Here is an 18,896-nt window from a genome sequence, read left to right as displayed (position 1 = left end):
TCCAGGACAGTTCGAAGGGGAAGGTGTATGTTGCCTGTAAATATGTAGAACAGACTTCTCCATTGAACACGGTGGCTGAAATGATATACTCATCATGAACGGAGAAGTTAAACAGGACAATACTGCCATCTAATGGATAGCTGAAATTGAAACGGAACACTGAAATTCAAGTATTTCTTTTATGTAAATAAAATAAATAAATAAATAAATATATATATATACAGCTAGAATTCACTGAAAGTCAAGTATTTCATACATATATATATATATATATATATATGTATGTATGTATGTATGTATGTATGTATGTATATATGTGTATGTATGTATGTATGTATGTATGTATGTATGTATGTATGTATGTATGTATGTATGTATGTATGTATGTATGTATGTATGTATGTATGTATGTATGTATGTATATATATATGTATGTATATATATATGTATGTATATATATATATATGTATATATATATATATATATATATGTATGTATATATATGTATATATATATGTATATATATATATGTATATATATATATATATATATATGTATATATATATATATATATATATATATATGTATATATATATGTATATATATATATATGTATATATGTATATATATATGTATATATATGTATATATGTATATATATATGTATATATATATATATATATATGAAATATATATATATATATGAAATATATATGAAATACTCGAGTTGGTGAATTCTAGCTGTAAATAACCACGCCCCCAACCACGCCCCCAACCACGCCCCCCGCCCTACCCCCCACCTCCCGATATTGGAGGTCTCAAGGTTGGCAAGTATGACTTACGTGCTTATTAATAAGTGTCAGAATGTTCTCAAAAAAAGACACTTTCAATACATGACCCGAACACACCCTGGACAAGTTGCCACCATACCTGATATTGTCTTTATTTTACATTGCAAGACTTTTAGGTGATTGTCAAAGAGATTTGAATATGTCAGATCTTGTAATCTTTAGCCAGGACAGTCAGCACATCACAACTTGATATGTTTGTCATCTGTTTTGATTTTCCATTCATCCATCCATTTTCTACCGCTTGTTTTGATTGATTGATTGAAACTTTTATTAGTAGATTGCAAAGGAGGAGAATACATTATATGAAACAGTACAGTTTACACAGGACAGTACATATTCCGTACAATTGACCACTAAATGGTAACATTGTCCCTCTTTTTGTTTGGTAAAATTGACTTTAAGGCGCCTATGGTGTGATGACAGATGTTCTCATATTGTAAATACAAATATATAAATACAATCCTTGCTTTGGCGCAATAACCTCACTCAGTGTGCAAAAAATGTGGTCTTCATTTAGGAGGAAAACAAAATCCTTTGTTTGGTATGTTGCTCATTTACCAAAGAACGGATTCAGCAAAACCAACCATCATGATTGCATCATATGTGACACATGCATCTCTTGTTGTTTATCTCAGAAATAAACACTATTTCATTGAATATTGACCATTCCGAATCACCCTGCATCACTTCTAACTGTTTTTATCACATACAGCCTGACAGTCAGGATTTATGAATGTGTGCTGGCAGAAACGTTACACTAGAGTGCAGTATTCCATTATGTTCTGTTTGGAGTAAGGCTGTAGTCTGATGATTTTTGAAAGAAACACAAGAAGGAGCATGAAACATAAGTAACACATGAAAGGTATTTTTGATTAGCTTGTGTGTTATTGCTCGCACAATCAGACCATGATTCAACTGAGTTTTACATTTACTCCGAAAGATCAAAATAATTAGTTTGTCATGGGGAGAATTTATTTTGTATACTCATACACAAACACGTCCCTTGAATCCAATCATCTACCTGCCTTTATAGAAATATGCAGTTATTTCTCTTGGGCAGTGCTCAATTATCATAAATTACAAACAGGTTTAATATAACCACAGGATTCACACACCAATTGTTTTATCCTAGCATTTTTATTGATATGCAAAACGGGGGACTTGTCCTATTTTACACACACATTCACACTGTATGACAATATCGTCACAGGGAGTTTAAGACTGAAATCTGAGGTAAAATTAGATAAACGATTTTCATAGTGTAATCTCACTCTGATTAACAAGCTGCTCTAACAGCACATACAGTCGTGGTCCAAAGTTTTCATACACTTGTGAAGGACATAATGTCATGGCTGTCTTGAGTTTCCAATAATTTCCACAACTCTTTTTTTTATGATAGAGTGATTGGAGCACATACTTGGTGATGTAAAAAGTTACAATCAAATCAAATTAGCTTCATGGCATGGCCTCTTAACTTCATGTGAGTGATTATGATTGACGACACCTGTTGACTTCTCTGAGCCCATTTAAATAAGGCTCATGTGATGCAGTCATTATACTCGGTTACAAATGCGACAATGGGAAAGTCAAAGGAACTCAGCACTGATCTGAAAAAACGAATCATTGACTTGAACAAGTCAGGAAAGTCACTTGGAGCCATTTCAAAGCTGCTTAAGAGTTACTGTGCAGACAATTGTTCGTAAGTATAAAGTGCATGGCACAGTTTTGTCACTGCCACGATCAGGAAGAAAACGCAAGCTATCACCTGCTGCTGAGAGAAAATTGGTCTAGATGATCAAGAATCAACCGAGAACCACCAAAAAGCAGGTCTGCAATGAATTGGAAGCTGCTGGAACACAGGTGTCAGTGTCCACAGGTAAATGTGTTTTGCATCGCCAAGGACTGAGAGGCTACCATGCAAAAAGGAAGCCCTTGCTCCAGAAGCGACACCTTAATACTCGTCTAAAGTTTGCTGCTGATCACATGGACAAAGATAAGACCTTCTGGAAGAAAGTTCTCTGGTCAGATGAAACAAAACTTCAGCTGTTTGGCCACAATACCCAGCAATATGTTTGGAGGAGAAAAGGTGAGGCCTTTAATCCCAGGAACACCATGCATACCGTCAAGCATGGTGGTAGTATTATGCTCTGGGCCTGTTTTGCTGCCAATGGAACTTGTGCTTTACAGAGAGTAAACGGGACCATGAAAAAGGAGGATTACCTCCAAATTCTTCAGGACAACCTAAAATCATCGGCCCGGAGGTTGGGTCTTGGGCGCAGTTGGGTGTTCCAACAGGACAATGACCCCAAGCACATGTCAAAAGTGGTAAAGGAATGACTAAATCAGGCTAAAATTAAGGTTATACAATGGCCTTCCCAAAGTCCTGACTTAAACCCCATTGAGAACATGTGGACAATGCTGAAGAAACAAGTCCATGTCAGAAAACCAACAAATTTAGCTGAACTGCACCAATTTTGTCAAGAGGAGTGGTCAAAAATTCAACCAGAAGCTTCCTAGAAGCTTGTGGATGGCTACCAAAAGCGCCTTATTCCAGTGAAACTTGCCAAGGGACATGTAACCAAATATTAACATTGCTCTATGTATACTTTTGACCCAGAAGATTTGGTCACATTTTCAGTAGACCCATAATAAATTCATAAAATAACCAAACTTCATGAATGTTTTTTGTGACCAACAAGTATGTGCTCCAATCACTCTATCACAAAATAATAAGAGTTGTAGAAATTATTGGAAACTCAAGACAGCCATGACACAATGTTCTTTACAAGTGTATGTAAACTTTTGTAGTTGACATCAAGATCATCCCTAAAGCCATTTCTACAGTATTCTGCTGATAAAAATCCGGTACCACACAGTATAAAAAAATAACCACGGATTATTGCAGTAAATTCCATTGAACGAGCAAGACATTCGTCACTGGTGCACCCAGAGCTTTTTAATAATGTATCTTCTTTGCTGATCCCTGTTGCCTGGGCCCACCCCTTCCACACTACTGAAACAAAGGGATGATTGTAAAATACGTATTCCATCCATCCATTCATTGTCTACCGCTTGTGCCTCTCTGGGTCCTGGGGGGAGCTGGAGCCTATCTCAGCTGCATTTGGGCGGAAGGCGGTGTACACCCTGGACAAGTCACCAGCTCATCACAGGGCCAACACAGATAGACAGACAACATTCACACTCACATTCACACACTCAGGCCAATTTAGTGTTGCCAACTGCATGCCATAAATACTGGCACCTCCTCTGAGCATTAACACACATTTACTCAAAACATCCGACAGCACGGCTTGGGCCGTTGTAGTTTGCCCTCATTGTACAAAAGCATGCATGCTAGGTTAATTAGAGACTCTAAATTTGATAGCTGTAAATGATTCTCTATATGTGCCCTGTGATTTGATGACTGTTAATCCAAGGTGTTCTTTTTGTACCTCTTGCCTAAAGTCAAATGGGCCCTAAACAGCATTAGCAAAACATAATGAATAAGTCTATGACATTCTTTTTTTTAAAAATACAAATTCAGTAGTTGTCAATTATCTCACCTTTATATAAACAAATGCTAACATGACAGCATATACGTATGCTTTTACTTGAATTTAAATAAACATAACATTTTGATTAAAACATCTATTCATGAACATAATTTCATGAATTACCATGTGAAAGCAGGTTCACAATTTTACGGCCACCTGCCAATTAAAAACAACTTGGTTTTAACACTATTAATGTGTGTGTACTATTCAAGAAGAGAATAAATGCAATTTAACACTACTGTACCACCAGCATGTTGAAAGCCACCATACAGCAACACTGTTATAGAGAAAACATTATTCTTACTCTCCACCCACCTATCACCTATATTCAACACTATTAAAATAGCCATAAAACAAAACAAAAAAATACAACTGTTGCCTTGGTGACACAGAATGCAAAATAGTTTTTATTTACAAGTTCATGAGAATTACTTTGGGAACTTATTTTGCTCTTTTTCTTCTGTTTTTAGTAATATAAACTTAAGTTAATATCAGTGGGAAGTGAGAAAAGGTCAAAACACACAAAGGAAGTAGGGCTGCAACAACTAATCGATTAAATCGATTAAAATCGATTATAAAAATAGTTGCCGATTAATTTAGTCATCGATTCGTTGGATCTATGTTATGCGCATGCGCAGAGGCTTTTAAAAAAAATAAAACATTTTTTTTTTTTTTTTTTTAAGATAAATCTTTATTTATAAACTGTAACATTTACAAACAGCTGAACAACATTAATCAAAATAAGTATGGTGCCAGTATGCTGTTTTAAAAAAAAATAAAATGCTGGAAAAGATAGAAATGTAGTTTGTTTCTTTTATCCGATGTTTGATCGATTAATCGAAGTAATAATCGACAGATTGTGGGGCGGTATAGCTCGGTTGGTAGAGCGGCCGTGCCAGCAACTTGAGGGTTGCAGGTTCGATCCCCGCTTCCGCCATCCTAGTCACTGCCGTTGTGTCCTTGGGCAAGACACTTTACCCACCTGCTCCCAGTGCCACCCACACTGGTTTGAATGTAACTTAGATATTGGGTTTCACTATGTAAAGCGCTTTGAGTCACTTGAGAAAAAGCGCTATATAAATGTAATTCACTTCACTAATTCACTTCATTAATCGATTATCAAATTATTGGTTAGTTGCAGCCCTAAAAGGAAGTAACACATTGCTAATATTTGTACAGTCGTGACTCGTGATCAATGTTGAGTTGCTTTACCGTAAGTTATGTGTGTATGCAGAATAGTGACCAACTGGTAGATACTTCAGGTAAAATTAACTTCCATCACTAGTTTGCTCTGTCCGTTTACTCATGGATTTTTGTTCCTTTTTGGAGACTGATTTGCATGTTTTTTATTCACTTTTTTCAAATTTGCCAATTATGCAAATTTGACAATTACATCATAACACAATCATGCCCCTCCACTGTTGCCACAAATGGATTTCAGTCCTGTGAGAAACACTGCAATACATATTCATGTTTTTGTAGCTATAATAGGCCTATGGCATAATTTCTGGCTGTGGCAATGTGTACCATGGCACTCTTCTTGGCATTTTAAATTGGTTAGTTTCCTGGCACAGACATGGCTTTTCAGGATAATCCACGCTATAGGATAAGAGGATATAGGTTTGAGGTTTGGGCTTTGGGAAGGCCATTCCAGAATTACTAATATGTCAATTATTGTATTATTTCACTCTTGTTTTGTTGCGGTGCGTCGTCAAAGCCTTACACAAGCTGTGCACCCTCACCTAGTCACATTCTTGCACAAATGAACATGTCGTCGTGTTGGCAAATCTTTGAAGAGTTGAGTGGGGGATGGGTAGTGTAACAAGAATATTTCACATTTCTATTAATTCTCATTTCCTAGTCAGTATTCCCTTGACAAGCTGAGTGGAGCAGGTGGGGGGAGACAAATGTTGATGACTGGAAAATTAGTGTTATTAACAGACACCCCCTTTACCCCCTTGGGAGAAGAGTCAAAATATTGGGGAAGCATTGGCGGGGTAGACGTGCAGTGGGGTGAGGGGGTATCTGACTATATCAGGGAATATGTAGGTGGGAGGATGGTGGATAGCCCTTTGATTGGCTGGTTAGAGGCTGTGTGGCCTAATTACACACACCCGTTCACATACATACACTTATCGCGCCCTAGTTTACATGGCAGGAAATCATTATCTGTTGAAATGTCATGTTATAAAACAGCAGCAATTATTTTTTTCCTTGCACATACTTTTTGCCTCTTCATTGATAAAACTGAGTTGTGTTTTCTTCTGCTATTCAAGACAGAGTTTTACATAATTTAACTATTTTATCGGGTGGGATTGGATACTGGTAGGATACTGCAAATATTGGTATCAATCCGATACCTAGTAAATACAGAGCATACGCACAGTAAGGGGCATTACCCTGCATTTATCTGTGCAAAATAAATTCAATAGTTAAAAATATACTAACACAAACAATACTATTGGCTCTCAAATGGCTTTTTGCCTCCAAAGCCTATATGTTTCGAATAACTTATTTCCTTAGTGTGCGAACAATATATCAGAATATAAATATAACAAAACTACACAACAACAAAAACCCACAGGTATTTATGAAAATAAACATAAAAGAGAACTGAAAAATATTGATCTGATGCTGATAGTACCTTTTGGTACTATTGATCTGCCCACCCAGAGTTATGATACTTTTACAGGACAGTGTGTACTACTGGTGGGAAACACAGAGTCATAGGATATTATTGCGCTATTTAAGAGTACCAGTAAAAAGATTTAGCTATTATGCGGTAAATGATACATTCAGGAAAAATGTATTCTATTTATTGGGTGTTTAGCTGTTTCTGACCTTGCTGCCCCCACGCCAGCAGACGATGGCATGGAACACCGCGGAGGCTACCACAGTATACATGGGTGTTAAGAGGGCGGTTTTATTATTTATCCATGCATGGTGCAGTGTGGTATGTGGACAATATGTATTTATTATTTATAAAAAAAAAATTGCATTTAATTGCGTTCTACTTTTTGTTGCTGTATGTAAAAAATTGTGCCGCTTAAGAGGCAGATGATTGCAGCAGTTCTGTGCTCTATAATGTCTTTCTTTGTGTTCTTAAATGTTTCCCTCTTTTTTTTTTTTTTACATGTGTTTTTTTAATCTTTTGGTTTAAATCCCTCCTGGACTGCGCAACAAGGGGTGAAGACCACATTTGCAAGCAGACATGTTCAAAATGCTCAAACTTGATCCCTTCATAGAAGGTGGAACTTGTGGCTTTGAGGATACTTCTAATACATATTTTTTTGTGGACTTTTTGAATCTGCACTGCAACCAAATAATTTACTAATTGTCGGATAAATAAAGTATTTTCTATCCTATCCTATCCCATCTTCTCCTATCCTGTTCTATTCTATATCAATATATACTGTATCTATGCAGCTAAAATAACTGAATTGAACACTTCTCCTGCTCTCCTATTTACCTTACACCATTAATGATTTTGTTGTCGGTTACCAGCTCAAAACAAAATATTTATTACCCCAAATTATGGTAGGTAACTGCGACCGTCTTCAAATATTGAACCTTTGTCAGTGGTTGTTTTAAATGTGCTATCTTGACAGAACAGGAAGGGTAATTGTATCACATTTAAAATATGAACTTGCGGAAAAACTGCGTAACTGCTCATAATTGGATTTTGTATAGATACTGTATCAATACTGGATAATGATGTATGCTGTAGATACTGTATTATATGGGAGGTTATACAGGTATATAGGCTATTTCACTTTCATCATGGTTTTTGACTTTAAATGTATATTTTCATCAAAAAAAGTGTGTATGATCATATTTGCAATCAGGAAAAGGTTCTAATTTAAATGTTACTGCCTTTAGAGTTAGAGCCAGCAGTAAGACAGGTTTCTTGCAGCTCTAATGTTTGGATGAAGTATGGCCTTTAATTTTTTTAGGGCTGTCAAACCATAAAATAATTTAATGGCGATTAATTGCAGTTAAATATAATTTTTCGTTATTAATAAGTGTACCCCAGACAGATAATTGTAATTTTTTTTCTTACCATGTCTGGACAATTAGTTTGCATTAATGAAATGTTTTTTTCCAAACATGCTTTTTTAAACAGCTCAACATAAGAAGGACATAAACACGACAGATTTAGTATTTTGTAGCAATACAGAATTTGTATTCCTGCTGTAGGAGCTCTTGCATTCAAAGGAGGAGCTACACCATGTTTAGATACCAGTTTCATGCATAAATGACACAAAATGTGTATTGTTACGATCATGGTTTTATTGTCACAGATGTTTGATAATGTAATCTTAGATATTTCTACCTGAATAAATGCTTCTAAAATTCTGTATATTACATGTTGTACAAGTTAATGGTATTCATATTTCTGCATGATGATGTTTTAACCTACTGTATTTATTAATACAATTTAATAATCAGCCCGCTAAACATTCTCTAATTGCGGACTACCAATCAGAACAGATTATAAAATAATATACACTTTGTTTAAATCTGCCAGGAAACATTTATTTATGTAGAAATACCACAGGTCACATTATAAAACACATTTGACAAAGCATGATCGTAAGGTAAGACGATGTTTCATTCATTTCATTGTTTTGGTGGTTAGACTGGATGTGACGCATAGCGCTAATATTGAGAAGCCGAAAGTGTGTGATTGGTATAACCTCCTCTTTACAAGCAGCAAAGCGCACCAGCAGGAGTCCCAATGATGTCGTCTCACGGCAAGAACGCTTTGCCATGGCTTTGGATCTGAGATTTCCATAATGTCCTCCTTTCTTTGTGCATTTCAGCTTGCTATTTTCGAGCTTGTGGCTCAACAGTAACTGAACCCTATTACAGTTTGCACGCTACGGAATGGGCCGAGAGTCAAAAAGGAGTCCGGGAGCACGCGCGTTAATCCTGTGTTAACTTTGACAGCCCTAATTGTTTTGCTTATTGTTCTTTCAGTGGCACACACATTGATGATTTTACTTGATTGTGCTTATCACGTGCAAGTAAAATATGATAAGTATTTTAAATGTGCTTTTGCCTGTTGTGTCAGGCTTATCAAGCCACTTTATCCTGCTACTGTACATACCCATCTGCCAGCACACATTGTGCACACACACACAATGAGCACAGTGAATGTTTCGTTTATACAGAATAAGCCATTTCTGCTGTGTGGAGCTTTTTCATTAGGCGACAAAAACTTACCAAACAGATAAAGCAATTGCACTTACCTGTGCGTGTACGTGAGTGTGCTGTGTAGCATATTGCCCCAGATTTAAGACAAAGGATGTGTACAATAGATGAATATATTTTTGATGAAGTGCCTCAGTGCTGTTTTTTGTCTACGCCTGGGTGACTTTTCCCTTCCGATAAATCTCTATGTATTCATTGTTCATAAAACATGCAAGTGTATTTTCCCCCTTCATTATTATACATAAATACGGATTTCTAAATGCCTTGACAGAGATACATTAACACACGACTGTGTGTGGGTTATCTCCAGCTGGCTCATATGAGCAGACAAAGAGCGATGCTCGAGGCCTACTGTGGTTGAGGTGGGGCTGGTTAGGGAGGGGATCCTCTTGTCAGCCTTTGTGTCCTAATTGAAGTTTTTAGAAGAGGTTGAAGGGGGAGGATGGCCGTATGTGGGACCTGGCAGGGGTTTTAAGTGAGGCTTTCATATTGCTGCTAGTGATGTTGTTGATAATGATTGAATTATTGCTATGGACACACAGGTTATGTGGGTCATTCTATCAACAAGCACACTTTGTTGATGATGAACTTCATGTGACCAATTAAGCTTGATTATTTAATTGCTTTATTTTTACTGCATTATTTTTATTTTATTTTAATATGTCATAATTATCGGTGTTTAGGCTTATACATTGTATTTTCTCTTCAAGCAGACCCAAATAGGACATGTAAGTAGTGGTCAGTAGTATTGTCATCGTTGAATGCCAGCTAGGACATTACGGGGCTCACTGTGGTGTGCCTCTTTGTTAGGGCACCTGACGGGTGGTTAAGACACAGAGGGTGTCAAAAGAACACTTTGGGGAGACAAATTAATGGGGGCAACTGTGTGACTGCTTCAGCGGTTGCTGGGGAGGACTGCTGGCATTTAGGCACATATGAGCATGCTCCCTGACATGACCTGACCTACATTATTGCAAATAATATTTAAAAAGGTGTAGTATCTACCCTTCTAACCCTTTTGAAATGAATGATAACATTTGGTTAGGATCCTGAGAAAAAAAATCAATACACATCCGAATCGCCATTATTTTTTAACATGATTCCAAATCAATTGGAACATTTTCAGAGATACATTTTTTAAAAGGACATTTTGCAAGCCATTACCCACAGTAGGCTTGGGCATCGTTTGAAATTAGACGATTCTGGTTTTCCTCATTTCGATTCCAGTTCCCAACGATTCTTGATTCCGATTTTTTAGGGGGAGGAATCAAAAATGTACTATGAATTTCTCACCAGTATATACATATCAATCCTTTGAATTAAATATAAATGGTATGAAATTGGTGTTTCCTACAGATTGCTAATCTATTTGTGACTGTGGGTGTGTGGCCGGAGCAGTGTAAATATGACGTCATCACATAATTTGCATAATTGGTCGAGTGGGACAAGCGGATGGTTCCAGACATGACCGTGATGAATTAATTTATGCGAAGTAGGAATCAAATATTAAATATAATTAATATAGATAAATATAAATAAAACATTTCATAATAAAATATTTCAAGCCTGTTAATGACCTTCTAAAGATGTAATTCAACTCCTATGCTCCAACATACTTGTATAGTCTGACTACGGTAGCCGTAAAACACAGACAATCAAGCAGTGCAGCTTCATAGCTTTTCAAAGTCGAACTAAAAAATGTTGACATATTTTTGAGTGCAATGTATATAATGTTCGATATTCTCAATGGAACAATTGTTTACTGGCGTCATCTTGCAGTCTACACTCATCTCTTGGGTGACTGCCATCTACTGGTCATGCTTATCATTACATCTTCTACCAAATAAAATAGCTTCAAGGTCGGTAAGCACAACCAGAATTATTCCGTACATTAGGCGCACCGGGTTATAAAGCGCATTGTTGATTTTTGAGAAAATGAAAGGATTTTAAGTGCGCCTTGAAATCAGAAAAATACAGTAATCACCAAATTCTGTGAAAACTAATATTAATCGCTAACTTTGTACTACCAAGCTTGTCTACTGCTCTCTGCACGAGCACATGCCTGAGTGTGTGCTTTTGCTGCGTGTGTGTGTGCGCGTGTTTGTTTGCATGCTGATTAACTACAAAGCCTGTTGCTTAAACCTCATTCTCTAATTTGAAAACAAATAACATTGTCTGTTTTGTGGAGCCTGATTGATAAACTAAAAGAAGAAGAAAATGTAGCCATGTTATACTTTGCGCTTTGCAAAAGCATCATGGAGGAAAAACTCAAAGCCAACTCAAATGCAACAGTACACCTTTAGCAGCATGCACCCAAAGGGAATTCCATGTCAGTTGTTTGGACAAACTTTAGCTTCAATAAGAATGAAGTTGACAAAAAAGTAGGGTAGTAGTTGAAAAGACGAACGGTTTAATAATACAATAAAACAAATAGAATGTTTGTCAGCTGGTTTGTATTTATTAACCTCTTTTCCATTCAAATCCACAATTAAAATAGTTTTTTAAAATTAAGTATTGCAGAATTTCTGTATGTCCCGTTTAAATACAAGGAGAAGACGCGTCTGAGGCAGCACATAGCTGTGCCACTCAGTAGATTGTGTAATACCTCACAAACAAAGCCTTTTGCTAACCCTCGGTATATCGCATATATAATGTTCTTAAACACTCAGATTATATGCTCTGTCTTTCCAGAATCATAATAATGTATGAAATGTATTTCTGTAACGTGTTTAGGCTCGCAGATAATCATAAAACCTTAATAAAAAAAGTCAATGTGTGCGGCAGACAGTACCCCTGACTCGTTGTAGAGGGCACAGAGCCCTAAGATTCTTGGACCCCTGTCGCAATGCGCCGAAAAAGTCATCTTCTTCTTTGTTCTTTTTTATATTGTATCTACATTCCAATTTATCAAAATGGAAGATTATATTTTCAAGCTGAAAAAATTTGCAAATTCGACTTTCAATCTAAACAAGAGGTCATAACTAAAGGAAGACCAACGCCAGAGCTGAGAGGATTACTTCAGACCACGGGAAAGTCCGTTATCTGATCATTCCAAACAGAGTAAGATGCCACGATGCCCGCCAGAAAAAATCCATAGTAATAATAATTATTATTTGTTACGCATTTTCCATTTGAATAAGTCTAAAGTGCTAGAATACAAAGCAATATTTAAAAACAATCAAAGACATGCACCTGGGGATAGGTTGATTGGCAACACTAAATAGGCCCTAGTGAATGAATGTGAGTGTGAATGTTGTCTATCTATCTGTGTTGGCCCTGTGATGAGGTGGCGATTTGTCCAAGGTGTACCCCGCTTTCCGCCCGTGTGCAGCTGGATTAGGCTGCAGCACCCCCCGCTACCCCGTAAGGGACAAGCGGTAGAAAATGGATGGATGGAATAAAAGCTTTGCCATCTAAACAGGTAAACTACTAAGACAAGCATAAGAAACACAAACCATGTAAAATTGTTAGTTTTCTAAGTGTGTATTTATTTTAGTATTATTTTTAAATAACTTGGTCAAAATGTTTTGTTGTGCGTATAAGTAGTGTGTATATGAGCACATTCAACAATACCGCAAATATATTGATATCTGTGATAATTTTGGTCATGATAACCGTGGTATACATTTTTCATATTGTTACATTCCTAGTCATCTATAACACAAAGTTTATATAGCTTACAATACCGTATACTGACCAACTTTGGATTGGTTTTGCAGATTTAACACACAAAATATATAAAAGTAAAATCATTTTGTTTCTCTGCTCAATGGGGAAATAAACAAAACAATTTTCCTTCACATCTTTGTACTTTATTGGTAGTATGTCTGTAAGATGGATCTTAAATTGTATTAATTATGGTCTAGAGAAGTCTTAAATTTGACATGTTGAATGAAACCTGCAGACTACAAAATAAATAATACAAGTTTGTATGATTTGCGCTGATATCGTGTCGGATTGATATCGACATTGGCCAATACTCAAGGCTGCAATATCGGTATTGTATCAGAAGTGAAAAAGTTATATCAGTACACCCTTAGTTTTTCATATACATTACTGTCACATTAGAAAGCTGTAAACCGAGGAGATATACAGCATTTTCTATGGTGAAAATGTTTTCTAAATATGTGCAAATCAAAGATCAATGGTGTTTGGCCTTAGAAATTCCATTGTATTTTAGACAAACATCAGAATTAGGAAAAGTGAAAGACATCTAAAATTCTGGCGATAAAAATAACTTTTGATATTAGAAGATATTAGAGGAAGATCTATAGACGAGAAATTGAGTACATCTTGTTTATTCAGATGAGAGAATCACTTTAGATATTGTCTCTGCTCAAAGATAAAGAAGTGAAGTGTATTATATTTATAAAGCGCTTTTTTCTATAGAGACTCAAGGCGCTTTACATAATGAAACCCGTTGTCTAAATCTTTAAGCTACATTTAAACCAGTGTGGGTGGCACTGGGAGCAGGTGGGTGAGGTGTCTTGCCCAAGGGCACAATGGCAGTGACTAGGATGGCAGAAGCTGGAATTGAACCTGGAACCCTCAAGTTGCTGGCACGGGGGCTCTACCAGCCACGCTACGCCGCCCCAGTAGTTAAAGAGGGTGAGAGCTCGACAGCGACAGTATTTGCAGAGAATAGAAAGATAGAGAGGAGGGGTGGATGAGAGAGCGAGCAAGTAATAGAGAGAGAGAGGGAGTGCTTCTCCCTTCCCCTAGCAACGCTCGGCTGTGGTCGTCTCCAGCCCGTTGTTTTCTCTCTCACTCTCTTGGATACACGCACACACACACGCACACACACACACACACACACACACACACACACACAGACACACTCTCTCTTGTCTGCCTGTTGGACCTCAGGGGGTCTCTTGACATTTCGTCCGAAGGATTCTTTGTGATCCATCCTGCGAGATGAAAGCTTTTTCACAAGGATAAGATCAGGGAGGGAGGCCAGGCGTATAGCTGCAACTTAACACGAACGGAAGAAGCAGTAGCAGGAAAAGAGGGACTGAGCTCACGGGGTGCGAATAGAAGGATGGAGCCCCTCAGCGCTCATGGCTTGCCTCGGCTCTCCTGGATCGACACCCTGTACAGCAGTACGTATCCATTTGTTTATTTGTCCTTATTTGTCTGAAAACATAGCTACATCTACTTCACAGTGGAAGTGAAGCACTCCTCTCTGGACTTCCAATTAGTGTGCATTACTGTAGTTGTCCATAACAACCCTGTTGACCTCCTGCCCTCATTCTTTTGCTTCCATTGCCAGCTAGTAGCAACGTCTAATTCTTGCCGGCATTTTACAGTCTAGTACAGAAGCAAAGCAAGGAATGGCGAATAGTGCTGGATGTGAAGGCAGAACTTTATGTCACAGCCATTGAGGACACTTGCTGTCTGATGTTGAATTTTTAATCCGTTACTTATTGCGGTCTTCCCTGCTGTGCTGTCTGATATGTTTAGTACACTTGGTCAGTTCCCCTGCTTCCCTTCCACAATTACGCCAATAATGAAGGAACATTGCGATGGGGTTTTGAGAGTGGTGCACTGCTTCTAATTCAATTGTTGGCTAAAGGGTGATATTAAAATGTAATATTAAAATGTATATTATTGTGACCAAAATTATCATGGTTATCATTATCGTGGAATTGTTGAATATGTCTAAAAGTACTTATACACACACTGAAATCTTTTGCCCAGGTTAGTTTTTTTTATAGCTAACTACAATAAATAGACACACTGTTAGAAAACCCACTATTTTGAATGTTTTGTGTGCCTTATTCTTCACTTATAGTGTTTTAGTTTCATGTTTTAATGGCTACGCTTTTATTGTTTTTTAATAAATATTGGTTGTAGCCCTTTAAGGTTCATTTAAATGAAAAGTGCATTACAAATAAAATCTATTATTATTATTTACTATTTCTGGCGGGCTGTGTGGCGTCCTACTCTGTTCAGCCGTCTTTCAACGCATCGTAAAAACACCTCGTAATTGTTCACTCTGTGCTAAGAGAGCACGGCTTGTGCACAATTGAATAGCTTAGTTGCTTAGTAGGGATGTAACAATATGAACATTTCATATCACGGTTATTGTCACCAAAATGCTCATGGTTATCATTATTATCACAGTATTGTTGAATGTACTCATACAGACCTATAACAAAGTTTTATTTTAAAAATAAAATACAATAAATAAAGAGCCACACAATATACTTTCTTGGTAGAAGAAATATGTTTTATAATAATTTTGTTCTGACTACTTAGCCATATTTGTTATCTTTTTTTGAGTGTTTGAATATGTTTATCTTCTACTGTTTTAATTTGTAAAAGTTTTTGTGTTTTTTTAATAATAAAGAAAACAACGTGTATTGGGTGTGTCATGTATGATTTGACATCACACAAATTCACTTCCTGTTGTCATATTGATTGACTATTGATATTGATCAACCTCTTTGAGTAAAGACAGCACAGCCAGGCCCAGTAGGTTTAAGGTGCACAATTGAATATCCTAATTGCTCAGACATTAATGTGTACTTTTAAGTTTAGATCGGGGAATGTCGTCTTTTAATTGATGAAGACATTACTCTCTCTTATTATCATGTTAACATTTAAGCTTGCTGAGCTAGCTTTCTTCTCCTGTAAATAAGCAGTGTCACCGGTCTGTAATTTAATAAAAGTGTTATCAATCCCGGTTTCACGATAATTTAAATTTAAAACTTTAATACTAACATTGGTAAGTTTTACCAAGGTTAATCGTTATACCGTTTATTGTTACATCCCTATAGTTTAGATTGGGGTATGCCTTTTCAACAACAACAACAACAACAACAACAACAACAACAACAACAACAACAACAACAACAACAACAACAACAACAACAACAACAACAACAACAACAACAACAACAACTATTACTACCAACCATGACAGACTTCAAGAGAGCCAAGGCAAGGCAAGGCAACTTTATTTGTATAGCACTTTTCATACACAAGGCAGACTCAAAGTGCTTCACAGACAACAAAGTGAAATGAAAGAAAATAAAAGCAAAATTAAAATATACACAATAAAAATAAAAACAGTGCGGACGTTAAAAGATTAAAAGATTTAGCTGAAAGCTAACGTGAACATTAAAGTTTTCAGTCTAGTTTTAAAAGTAGTCAGAGTTGGGGAAAGTCTGACATCTTGGAATTGGGGGTTAAATCACCAAAAAGGATTCCCGGGCGCGGCACCGCTGCTGCTCACTGCTCCCTCACTTCCAAGAGGGTGATCAAGGGGATGGGTCAAATACAGAGGACAAATTTCACCACACCTAATGTGTGTGTGTGACAATCATTGGTACTTTAACTTAACTTAACTTCAGGAAGTTTATTCCAGCTATTTGTTGCATAGTGACTGAATGATGCTCTCCCTTGATTTGAGTTTACTCTGGGAACCGCTAACAGATTAGTCTCAGAAGATCTTAGTGATCTAGAGGGCTTATATAGTGGGAGCATATCAGTGATATACTTCGGCCCTAGACCATGTAGTGATTTATATGTGAGCAGGAGGATTTTGAAATCAATTCTCTGATGTACAGGGAGCCCATGTAAGGATTTAAGAATTGGTGTAATGAGCTCACATTTTTTGGTCTTTGTTAGAACTCTAGCAGCAGCGTTCTGAACAAGCTGTAGCTGCCTGACAGTTTTTTTGGGAAGACCTGCAAGGAGACCATTACAATAGTCTAGCCTACTGGTAATAAAGGCATGTACAAGTTTTTCTAAGTCTTGAGCTGGCATGAGCCCTCTAAGTCTTGTTACATTTTTGCCAACAACTACTTTGGGACAAATGATGGTCCAGAACCTTTTATTTTTGAGCCTGAATATACTTTATGGAGAATGAGCCACATGTTTTAAAAGATGAGTGATAAGCAGATCTAGCAAGTAGCACTATTGCTAAGTGCTAAACAAGAAATACAAACTACAAACATAGTAAACTCCTCTTACTGGGATGCGGACTGATTGGATGTTCATATCTTCCCGTAAATCCTTCAGAATCCTTACGCAGGTTAAAAAAAAAAAAAGGTTGGCGCAAACTAGCATTTTTTCATGTCTTTTTCGCAAAGGTGACCAACACCTCGGTTTATGGCCACAACCTTCCACTATACAGGTATAATCTAGGAATAACTGTAGTTTTTAGTTGTTGTTGTCTCTCTGTCTTATCCCCCTCTTGTCCTGGCATTTTCCCCCCGTCTTCCTTTATTTCTTTTTCTATCCCCTCCTGCTCGTGGCCCGGCTGTGCCAAATAATAATATAAATCCATTTAATAAAGTCAAATACAAATAAGGCAACAAGAGAAGTATCCCAACAAGGGAAGTATCCCACACTTCTCTTCTATAAAGTAAATCTGTACAGCAAATATGGGCATGTACTTTTTGATTGATTGATTAAAAGTTTTATTAGTAGATTGCACAGTACAGTACATATTCCGTACAATTGACCACTAAATGGTAACACCCGAATAAGTTTTTCAACTTGTTTAAGTCGGGGTCCACGTAAATCAATTCATGGTACATCAACAATATGCTTTGCCTGAGTCGCTCGACCGGACAAAAAACCCCAAAACCTTTCACCATCTTAGTATGTCAATAGCTACATAAGTTAGTTACCTCTAGGTGATCAGGGCGATGCTAAAAGCAGTTCCTTGGTGTTAGCGCTTATAATAACAATATTGCTAATACTTGGTTAATCTTCAGGTCACGACATGTAAATGAAGTATTGTTGGCCTTTTTTGGATGTTTTTAAAGTGCTTTATAAGCACAATATATGACTCCCATTAGCCGCGTTGTTAGCATCCTCATACTTGCCGTATATTACAAATTAGAATCCATCCATCCATTTTCTACCCCTTGTCACTCTTCGAATTGCGGGGGTGGCTGGAGCCTATCCCAGCTGAATTCTTCTCTTACATTGGAGTTGTAAATGATAAGCACAATTCCAAAAAAGTGCAGGTGCCCTTAATGTCCAATAAGTACTTCCATCTCACTGTGATGTCATAAAGTAGCCAGACTGCAAAGCACTGCGGGCAGAGGCATCCAAAACTGCGTGCAAGCTCACGCCTAAATACGTGGACCTTATGATTTGACGCTTCGGTATTGTCAACATTTATCCACATCAGTAAAAATGCCTTCCTGCAGAGTGTGCTTAATACATTGTCGATCGACTCTTCCGTCATAATTTTTTGCACTCAAATTTCCAATGGAGAGGGCCAACTTGCTGTTTAGTGTCTTCCATATTTATTAGTT

At 37.1% G+C, this 18,896-nt stretch overlaps 1 protein-coding gene across 2 annotated transcripts in view; it reads left to right on the top strand.

Annotated features, from left to right (window-relative positions):
• The window catches only part of abr (ABR activator of RhoGEF and GTPase), a 262,246-nt gene that overhangs the window by 42,806 nt on the left and 200,544 nt on the right, over positions 1-18,896 (top strand). Inside the window, exon 1 of one of the 2 annotated variants that reach the window (XM_062048179.1) lies at positions 14,432-14,720. The exons of the other annotated variant lie outside the window; for it this stretch is intronic. Within the exon in view, the coding sequence (XP_061904163.1) occupies positions 14,660-14,720 (61 nt within the window). The 5' untranslated portion in view covers positions 14,432-14,659. Of the gene's footprint in view, positions 1-14,431; positions 14,721-18,896 lie in introns of those variants that run through there. 2 annotated transcript variants of the gene reach the window in all.

This window comes from Entelurus aequoreus, linkage group LG05 (genome assembly GCF_033978785.1).
Source record: "Entelurus aequoreus isolate RoL-2023_Sb linkage group LG05, RoL_Eaeq_v1.1, whole genome shotgun sequence".
Taxonomy (NCBI): Eukaryota; Metazoa; Chordata; class Actinopteri; order Syngnathiformes; family Syngnathidae; genus Entelurus; species Entelurus aequoreus.
Note: the sequence above shows the minus strand (reverse complement) of the source record. Positions and strands in the feature narration are given on the sequence as shown.